The sequence below is a fragment of the Daphnia carinata genome, chromosome 3, assembly GCF_022539665.2.
Source record: "Daphnia carinata strain CSIRO-1 chromosome 3, CSIRO_AGI_Dcar_HiC_V3, whole genome shotgun sequence".
Classification (NCBI taxonomy): Eukaryota; Metazoa; Arthropoda; class Branchiopoda; order Diplostraca; family Daphniidae; genus Daphnia; species Daphnia carinata.
Window position 1 is genome coordinate 8378463 of NC_081333.1, and position 10341 is coordinate 8388803.

General features: G+C 42.8%; 1 protein-coding gene across 1 annotated transcript; it reads right to left on the minus strand.

Annotated features, from left to right (window-relative positions):
* Positions 1 to 1708: 1708 nt before the first annotated feature.
* LOC130685598 (protein bowel-like) lies at positions 1709 to 9932 on the minus strand. The gene is made up of 3 exons (XM_057508917.2): positions 9131 to 9932; positions 7231 to 8286; positions 1709 to 3967 (listed from the first exon to the last, which is right to left on the minus strand). The coding sequence occupies exons 2-3, from the start codon at positions 8118 to 8120 to the stop codon at positions 3241 to 3243; spliced, it is 1617 nt and encodes a 538-aa protein (XP_057364900.1). The 5' UTR covers positions 8121 to 8286; positions 9131 to 9932; the 3' UTR covers positions 1709 to 3240.
* Positions 9933 to 10341: the final 409 nt, after the last annotated feature.

A 10341-nucleotide genomic window follows, 5' to 3' on the forward strand; every position in this document is an offset into this window, starting at 1 on the left:
AGAGCTATCTAGGTGGAAAATGTCCTATACGGAAAAAAAAAAAAGAAGAAGAGCCTGAGGAATTCGGCGATCCCGCAGTGCACACACGTTCTGGTTGTTGGTGTGCCCGGCGGGCAGCTCTTGCGGCAAACTCATCTCTTTTTTCTTATTTTTTTTTTTTTTTTTATCTTCTTAAAATGTTGTTTCGAAGTCGAGACTGATGAATTCAGAGAGCCCATCTGGCAGTATGGAGCATCGACAAAACGAAAAAAGAAACAGAAATTTCAGACTTTTGGAATCAACTCACGGTCTGACCGTTCGCCTGCCAAATTCCGAGATTCTCGTTGACAGACACACCAAAACGAGAAAAGGGCATTTTTTTATTTTTGTTTCTTTGTCTTTTATTCTTCCTTGCTTTTTCTAATCTTATCCTAAACAGGTTCTAATTAGCAAAGACTAGCAACGAAAAAAAAACAAAACAAAAGCATCGACTCGAATTGCATTAACATTTCAGTTCTAAACATGGTAACTCCTGGTTACTATCCGGGGCCCCCACTTTAACAATCGAATCCATGTCTGAATAGTGTCTGAGTGCAGAGCTGGTATCCGGTCCATCTCTCTATCACTAATTCCCTTGAAAAAACATTATTCAGTAGCAGAGAGCTCGTCTACACACACACACACACACACACCAAAACTCGTTACATATGGAGTGTTGAATGTGTTGGCTCATTTCTCTACGAATCGATTGAATATGTATGAAACAACTCATTTGGCGCTGAGGAAAATCGAAAACACGAAACGAATTGCAGAAAAATGCTGTAGGAAAAAAAAAAAAAGATCGCTGCGCAATATTCGACGCGTAATTGCGATCTTCGTTTCAAATGGAATATCAATAAAATTTTTGGCATCAGACATCGGTCTCGAACCAAAAAGAAAATAATAATTGGGAGCAGGACCACCAACAGATTTCAAAATGTACATGAAAGTTGATTAGCCGCCATCAACTGAGTCGTTCCAGACGGCCATTTGAATCGAAACGCACTAAGTGCCGCCCAATCAGAGATGATTAATGCTCAACGAGAGCACAAGGTAGAAAAAAAAAAGAAAGGCATCAACAGCTGCTGCGTTATAATTTCAGTTATAGCACTTTCGGATCTAGAGTAATTCGTCCAGCTTTGCCTCAGGTCTAGACTACGTACAGGTACATCATTTAAATATGTTAATGATTCTTTGAAAAACATCGGCATTATTCAAATGGAGGGCCGGCAAGTGAAGAGACGAAATGATCGGCACGGCTACGAAGTTTTCATTGTGGGCCGTCACAGACAAAGCTGGAGGGGATCGTTTGATCTGTATATAGTTATGTTTCTATATAACGTTGGTGCAAATGAACCTGACTCGATTCGATCAGCTTCGGCCCTCTTTTCATTGGCTGCACAAATGATGCTATAAAAACTGGAACTTGGTTGAAAAAAAAAAGAAAGATGTAGAAGATTGCGGCATTCACAGGTCGATCAGTTACACTCGTAAAAATAGAAAATCTATTGATTTGTTGGACGAGTTTTTGCTTTCTTTTTCGTAGTGGTTTCACTCAAAAAGATAAACGAGCCAATCGTTTTATTGGTGGGTGGCACACACACACCTTCTCAAAATCAAGGATGTGTGACCGGTCGATAATTGCCTGTGTACAAATGGAAGACGCAATAAAAAGGCTCGAAAAAGTCCATCAACACGAATACCTGATTTTTGTATTCACCAGCATATTTTTTTATAGATATATAACAGACGATTACAGACACATAGACACCCAAAAAAAAAAAGGATCAAAAATTAAAATATCAACAGACATAGACCATATGAATATCCCGCACACTAGTTGATTGATCGCAATTAATTCCTTGAATTGAGATTGGTTGGACACACACATGTTTTTGTAGCACGATTTCTTATTTTAAAAAATTGCGTCAAATACGCAAGTATAAACTCTCTCTCTCTCTCTCTCTCTCTCTCTCTCTCTCTCACACACATACACAGACACACACAAAAGAAAGAGAATAAACTACAACTATATTATTATTATTTTTATCGTGGGGGGGTTCTTCTTTCTTTTGTCCTGTCTCTTACATTGGAATTTTTTCTATTCTTACATTCAACCTGTTTGTATTTTATAGACGGTAAAAGGTGGGGTCTCGGGAATGTTTCAGGGGAGAGAGAAAAACCTTGAGTGAAAAAGAAAATAACTTTGAAAAAAAAAAAAATATATATGTTGTATGCCTCCAGTCTCTCTCAGAGAGAACCTATACAATCCCAGCAGGAAGGCCACAGATGGTCGTCAGCGCGCGCACCTGAGGAGAACTTTTGAATAAAACGAAAAAAAGGAATAGAAGAGCAGCAGCGGAATGAGTAGCATCATTCCAGCCGCTTCTGCTCACTTTCTTTTTTTTTTTTTACTTCTTATCCCTCTCTACTTTTATGCAAAAACTACATGCTTCCCTCTGTACTTGTATAATGTATTCAAAAAAAAAAAAAAAGGTGTAAGAGATTTGCAAGGAGAAATCAGCAGCACTTGGGTGTTTCTATAGCATTTACTGTCACGCAAAATATGTTCTACGGTGCGAGCTTCATCACATTGCACGCAGAAGGTGGCGATCATGGGAGCCTCGTTTCAGGGTGAGAGTTTTACATGTTCTCTCGACAAAGAGAGAGAGCGAGAGACCGGGAGCCTTGGACAATTAAAAAAGAAAAAAATCACGAAAAATAAATTTGATGAAATGGACAAGAAAGATGTAGAAGAAAATTTAGTAGAACGATTTGGCACCGATTCAACCAAAAGTAGAAAAGCCTCATCTCCATATTCTTGACATAATAATTGTGATTTGATTCTTATAAAAAAAAAAGAATATAAAATAAAACACAAAGCAATTGAGTATATCACAGAAGCGCGTACACGGTCAATGTTGCGTGAATTCTGAAAAATCGGCTGAGCTGTTTACTGCGAGCGGCGGAGATCGATCATTAAAAGCGCTGCAATTTAAAAAAAAACAAAAAAAAACAAACGAAACAATGTTTGGCGCTGTCATCACACCGTCGTCTCAACACTGTGTCCTATTTTGTTTTTCTTCACAACATTCGTGTGATGCTGTACAATTTAGGTATTTATACGTATTGAACGTGGACGTTGAACCACTGGGGACCCACACCCACACACGCGTGAAAAAAAAGGAACGTCTTTTTCTTTGAAACTTGGAGTTGGGTTTTTTAGCGACGCATAATGTCCTCTATACTGAAGCCAGATGGTCGCGATGGATTCATCGGACGTGCCGCCGGAGGTGGAAGCAACTGGACTAAAGGCGGAGGTGGTTGAGGAGGTCCGCGGACTTCGGCGCTCATGTCAGCCGGCGCCGATTCTTTGGTTGCGGCCGCGGCAGCAGCCGCAGCGGCGGCTGCTGCTTCCGTCTGGCGGAGTAGCGCAGCCGCAGACGAAGTCGGTACAGGTGATGATGTGACTGAGATGAAAGAATCGCAAGAGTCGGATGAATCCTCCGATGTATCGACATAATCCAGGGCCGATTTGGAGCCACTGGGGCCTGCCTCTAAATCCGAAGCGCGATTCGAATGGATCATCGAAATGCCACCGGATGATTTGCCGACAACCGATTGCAATCCAGGCGAATGGAGGGAAGTGTCGTTGCTTTCGCTTTCAGTGCCAACGTCACCGACGGCGTGGGTCAGAGCGTGGCGACGCAAATCGCAGTTGCGACGGAAGACTTTGCCGCACGACGAACACTCGTACGGCTTCAGGTCCGTGTGAGTCAAGAGATGCGTCTTGAGGTTGGAGCGCTGGTTGAAGCTGCGAGCACAAACCGGGCACTTGTGCGGCGACTCTTCCAAGTGGAGAATGCGGTGGACGGCCAGCGTCCGCGATTGGCAGAAACCTTTGCCGCAATCGGCGCATTTGAACGGCTTCTCTTTCGAGTGAATGTAACTATAAGAGAAAAGAAAAAGAAAGGAAAATGAATAAATAAGTTAAACAATTAAGACTCATCTCCAGTAGCTGGCAGACGCATTTATCTTTGGCTCTTTTTTTTTTTTTTTTTTAATATCTTCTCCCCAAAAGGTCGAGACTTTTCCAAATTGTCTTTTAAATGTCTGGCCTTCGTCGACTGTTTTATTTTTGTTTTTCAGAAGGAGCCCCCCATTTAATCTCTCTCAGATAATCAGGAATAAAAACCAAAAAAACAAAAAACAGAAGAGGTCATTACGAAAGAGAAAAGCTTTAAAACAAAATAAAGAAGAAAAAAAAAGGGGGGGAAAACGTAGAGATTTGGGAAGCCATTATGTGGCAGTCAGGTAGTAGTAGCTTAGTGCGGGCGTAGATATACAAACATACATTTATGTATCCCACTCTCGTCTCGATATTATACGCAGTCTCGATGCTCTTGCGTTATAAAGGCAAAGTGTTGCGTCGTGGCCCCTTCTCTACACAACAATGGCGAACAGTGGCAGATAACTATCTTTTTACCTTTTCTCTCTTCGTCTTATTGTGCATATACTTTTTTTTTTTATACATTCGGCTTGTTTTCTTCTCATAGCTATTCTCATCTAGTAGCCCCCCCCCCTCTCTTTTCTCGTTTTTTAAAGACGGGTGAAAAGAGAAAAGTCAAGAAAGTTTACACTGATTTATCCGTTGTGTGTTCCCGTCTGTTTTTTGTTTTTTTTTTGTTTTGTCTTCCAACATTTTTGTACAAGCACAAAAGAACCTGCCCCCCTTTTTTGTGTACCTTCATTCCATCAAACGTCTTTTCTTCTTGCAAGTACAAAACTCGGGACAAATAGACGCACTGTGAAACAGCATTTGTTCAGAGGGTTGTCTGATGACAATGAAAATCCATGTAACCGGAATGAAATTGCATTGAAAAATTTACTTTTGCTCGTTGTTAGATGCATACACAAAAAAAAAAAAAGTTGGACGAACGTTAGGGAACGAGTTTTGTGGGTACGTTCACGTTATCCTTATGTTACATATACCAGATTTCTTGCTTCCTTTGAAATGAGAGGGGAGTATTCAGATTTGTCTAGCCAAGACCTTCAGTTCGTTTCTCGTCTTGTCTTTTTTCTATCTTCTTAACTCGCATGAAAAATCACCTCTCTTTCTCTCTCTCTTTCTTTTTCGAAATAATTTCAAGCATTTTGAATGAACAAAAGAAGAAGGACACGAAAACTTGTAAAACAAGTTGAAAAAGGTTTCGTGTCTGTGTTTCTTTTTTTATCCATCTCCTCCTCACATTATACACATACTAACGTTGTTTTTTTTTTCCTCTATTTCTTATTAGATTGTTGTTGTATAGTTGTTGTCGGGCCATTGCCATATAGGGAAGCTAGAAAGACTGTGAGAACGAACGTAACTTCCAAAAAATACCCGAAAATTCTATCGAAAAGCTTCAAAGAGTCTCTGATGTTCAATGCAATCACACAGATATAGTGCAAAATATAATTTAAAAAAAAAAAACATTGAAATCAAAGAGATCAAAAATGTTAAGACGAAGATGCTGTTTCCTTGTTGGTCACGAAGAGTGAATTACGAACGTATTTGCTGTGTGTGTTTCCCTCCTGTTCTTGTAACTGTCTGTCTCTTTTCTTTTCAAGAGTAAAAAGAATTCAAAGAAACTACGAAGAGAAAAAAAAAAAAAAAAAAGAAGTGGAGGTCATCTCTCGAAAATGGGCAGTCGCCGGGGCCACACAATCTTATGCGTTAGCTGCTTTTGCTCCTGCTATAGCTGCTGTTGCCGCCGCTCCTGGCTGCTCTTTTCAGCTCCTGCTGCTGGTAGCCCTTCTTCTCCTCCTCCTCTTTTTTTTTTTTCTTCTTCTTTTCTCGTGGCCCAAGGAAAAAGTTATACCTTCTCTCCTCCTATCTATCTATCCATCTATCTTTTTTCCCCTCGTTTCTTCTACGTTTCCTCTTTAAGTTCTTCTTCTTTTTCCAGTTTGTGTGTCTCGATATCTGAAAGGTGTGCGTGCCTCTGCCTGCGGGTTGTCCTACCAGCCGGCACGCCATCCACCTCCGCACAAGAAAGAAGAAGAAAAACAAAGAGAAGAAGAAGAAAATGTTTTTTTTTTTTTTTTTTTTCTCTTTTTACTTCCCCTTTGTATCTAGTTTTCCCGCTGGCCGCGTGCATTTCTTGTTATGTGATGGAAGAAGAAGAATAAGAAGAAGAAGAGATTCCTCAAAAATAACTGGGAAAACAGGTGAAGAACGGAGGGTGAGCGGCCTCATCTCCGCCTCTGTCCGACTGCCCGTTATGTTTTTGTTGCTCTTCCACAACATTCTTCTCTAACTTCTTTTTCGAACCCCCCCGTTTTTTTTTTCCTTCTTATTTTTCATTAGGGATAATTCCAAGAAGCCGAACAAGTGTGGAAAGTGGCGGTCGTTTAAATTCCTTCATTAGGCCTAGATCCCCACTGGACAAAAAAAAAAAAAAAGATATGTGATGGGCCCTGAAAAAAAACAACAAAATTCCTTTTGATTTACTAAGAAAAAAGAAAAAAGAAGGGAGGACCCTCACCAAACGCGTAACGAATCGAAATGCGATGACGATGCGGTAGGACACAATAACGAGGTGGGGGATTCGTACAGGTTCATTTTTGGCTTCACGTGGACTGGCGACATCACGATGATTATTCTTTATTCCCATTTTTTTTTTTTTATTTTAAATCATTACGTTGACCTCGTCTTTTCCGTTTTGTACTCGCTGGTATTTCGTGTCAAAAAATTCGGATGGGGAGACGGATTTTTTTTTTCCTTTTTCCAGCATGTCTGGAAGACTCGAGCTTCTCCCCCTGAATTTTTTTTTTTTTACTATCTAGACCGCCCTGGGCGGTATATGATACACCTCACACGCCCCCGAGTTATAACACACGGCCGTCAACAAGTCCGCGCGCGGACGAGCTGCTGCTGCAGGGGGGGGGGGGAGAAGGTAACAAACCGTCCTCCGGATTGAATAAATTTAATCCATCAGAAACATGTTCTGACTACCATACTTTCCCTCCCCCTTACCTCCTCCGCAGTACAGGCCAAAAAAAAAAAAAAATGTGTGTTATAACATCGGATCGGTGGAGGCGGAAGAACCTCCAGAACAACAACATACCAAAAAAAAAACGAAGGAGATCGACCGCAAAACAACAACATTTTCTCTCTCGTCCAAACCCATAGCGAATAATAAATAAGAAGATGATTGAAAAGAAGATTACCGGTGATCACGGAGGTGGTCTTGACGACGGAAGGCTTTGCCGCAAATGTCGCAAGAGTATGGCCGCTCGTCCGTGTGCGTCCGCTCGTGGATGAGCAAATTGTAGGATTTGGTGAATTGGCGGTTGCAGAACTTGCAGATGAACTGCTTCTTGGGGCGAGATGCCCGTCCGGGAGCGATGCCGGACGATACGGTAGACGAGGATGAAGAGACTCCACCTCCTGCGCTTCCGCGTGATATCAAACGGCGATCGAAAGGCGAAGAGAAAACGGGCGAAAACGTATCGTAATGGCCGGCGAATTGCTGATGTCCAGATTGATGTTGGGACTGGTTGGCCGACGGTGGGAAGACTGGGAAGGGCGATTTGCCCAGTCCGAAAGCTGAGGAAGCCGGTAGAGGTTCCAGGATTCGACCACCTCCACCGTTGCCTCCAGCAGGTCGACGGTTGGACGACGATGTCGAAGACGAGGACGAAGAGGAGGAAGACGGTGGTGGCGGATGGGCCGGCGGTGGACCCAGCGAAGATTCCTCTGCTGTCCTTTTGTCACCTGGGCGCAAACTTGTTGCACTCGACGGGGGTCCGCCACTGTTTTTGCTATTCACCGGTGTAGGGTTGGTGTAGTCGAAGTTCGTCTTGCCGCTACGCTCGCCAGCTTCGCTGCTGTTGGCCTTTTGCGGTGAGGAGGAGCTCTCGTCTGCGTTTCCCAGGAAGGACGGCATGATGTTGTTCACCGGTCGCGATGGCACCACGGGTCGGAATGCGGAAACTTCTCGTAAGCCAGCTGCGTGAGCGGCAGACATGTGCATAACGTGCGGGTAAGCGGCCAGTCCGTGCGGAGTCGGTGCCATGAAACTGGCCGACGATAGACGCGACTCCTTCGAGTCGGCCATGTTCTTGCGACTTTGGCCTTTCAGTTCAAAAATTTTTTTTTTTTAACTTCACTGGAAATCCGATAGGGCAGCAACGCAACGTTCGAAGCGACTGCTCAATCCGGAGACATGGACGCTACTGTTGCCAACACAAATGTTCTCTTATCTTCTTTTCCTTCTCTCCCGTCTGTTTGGACGCAAAAAAAAAACAAAAACCTTAATAAAAAAAAAAGGGGGGAAACAAGCGTAGCAATGTATTATAAAGTATATTGCGTCATTGAATTTTTTTTTTAGGGGGAATTCTCTCGGTTTTTTTGCGCGCTCCTTGAAGTTATACGACCCAATTGCCATTGGTGCAACAAACCAAACCTACGCGCGTTGGTGGTAGGTCATAAAAATAAGGCACTAGCGGACACGCAGTTGTTTCTACGTTCATTTTTTTCTCTCTCTCTCTCTCTCTCTCTCCTATTTATGTGGGCTAAAAAAAAGGGGGAAGCTAAACAGCGTGGTTTAAATAGCCCGCCAAAAAAAAAAAAAAAATACGAAATGCCCCAAGAACACAAAATTGGGAAGACAATCGGGCAGTAGCTAAAAGGAGAGAACATTCTTTTTCCAGAAATGACTTTCGGCCTGAATTTTTTAAAGGTTGTATAACAACAATGCAAGGCAGGGCCCAGACAACGTCAACAAAATGGCGTCCCTCGCCCACCTCCGTGCTGCTGCTGCTGCTGCTATAATGCTACTACCCTTCCTCCCCCCTCTTGCTTCATTCTTCCCCTGGAAAACACAATTCAATCGCTCCTGCTGTTTCAGGAGGACCTGGCGCTGCCGTTAGCCTCCAACAAGTTCTCCAAGGCATTTCTGTTTTCTTATTAAACAGCAAGGGAAAGGGGGGGGGGGGGGGGGAGAAAAAAAAAAAAAAAAAAAAGAAAAAAAGGTAAATGCAATTTTTGGGGAATGTAGAAGTTTTAATGATGATGGGGAAATTCAGTTTTACTTAATTCCAATTAGAAGGTGATTAAGAATTATACCTGTTCGGTTTGAAGTTGTAACAGGCAGTTGTGGTAATCCTTGGTGGTCGACCTCCGTTCCAAAGAAATACGGAATTACACTTATAGCTCAAAACTGAAAAAAAAAAAAGCGAGAGGTTTCAAACGAAAGGATTTCCCGCGGCTTTGTTCCACTTTCGAAAAACGCGGAATTATAATTTTTTTTTTTTTTTTTTCCTTCTCGCTCCGGCCGGAATGTTGACTGCCAAAAAAAAGCAAAACAGAAGCACTTTCTTCTTCTCGTTGGCTTGCTGACGTCCGTTTATAGATTCGCACAGCAGCAAAATCAAGGCAACAAGCCTCGAACGTAACACAGACACAGGGGAGGTGCAGCAGGCGGAGTGAAGAGAGAAGCACAAGAGAAGCACAAGACACTGGTGAAAAACGGTGGAACGCCAGCAGCTGTTTCACATCTGCACATCCGTAAAAAACAAAAACCGTTTTGCTACTGATGCTGCTACTACTCTACTAAACGAGGCTGGACTTCTTGCTACTATTACTAACGTACCAGACGTTCGTCAAAAAAAAAAAAAAAAACCTTAAAAAATTTCTTTGTTTTCTTCCGAACTGCTCGAAACAAAAGAAATTGATCGACAAAAGAAAAACGCAGGTAACACACGCACGTGTGAATAACTTTGTCGTAACACGAAAGAAGAACAAAAACTGAGAGTTCACAACAGATTTTTTTTTTTTTTTTGTCCAAGTGTTTTTGTTTTGTTTTGTTTTTTGTGAAAGAAGAACGCAGTTTTCTTGCTGCTGTGCGGCTCTGTCTCAAGACGATGACTGCTGCTGCAACATATCCGGTCGGTAGCGTGAATCCGTCCCGGCGCGGCACAACAGACTGGTCTATCAAGCTACCTGTTGCCTCCGGTGTACGTACGTCTTTTTTTTTTTCTCCCTTCTTCTTCGACCGCCCTGCTCCTCCCCTCTCCTCTATTTTTTTTGTGTTCCTTCTCTCTCTCTCTCTCTCTCTCTCTCTCTCTCTCTCTCTCTCATTCTCTTCGTTCCCCTCATTTCGCCTTCTTGAACGAGTCCTCGTGTGTGCTCCTGCTCCTGCTCCTCCCTTCTTCGGGCACGCATAACAACTTGCCCCTCCGTGATAAGCGAAAAGAAGTTCTATAGGGTGGGGTGGTCGACGAAGAAGGGGAGGTGGGAGACGATGGAGCGTTTTGAAACTTTTTCTTCTTACAAGA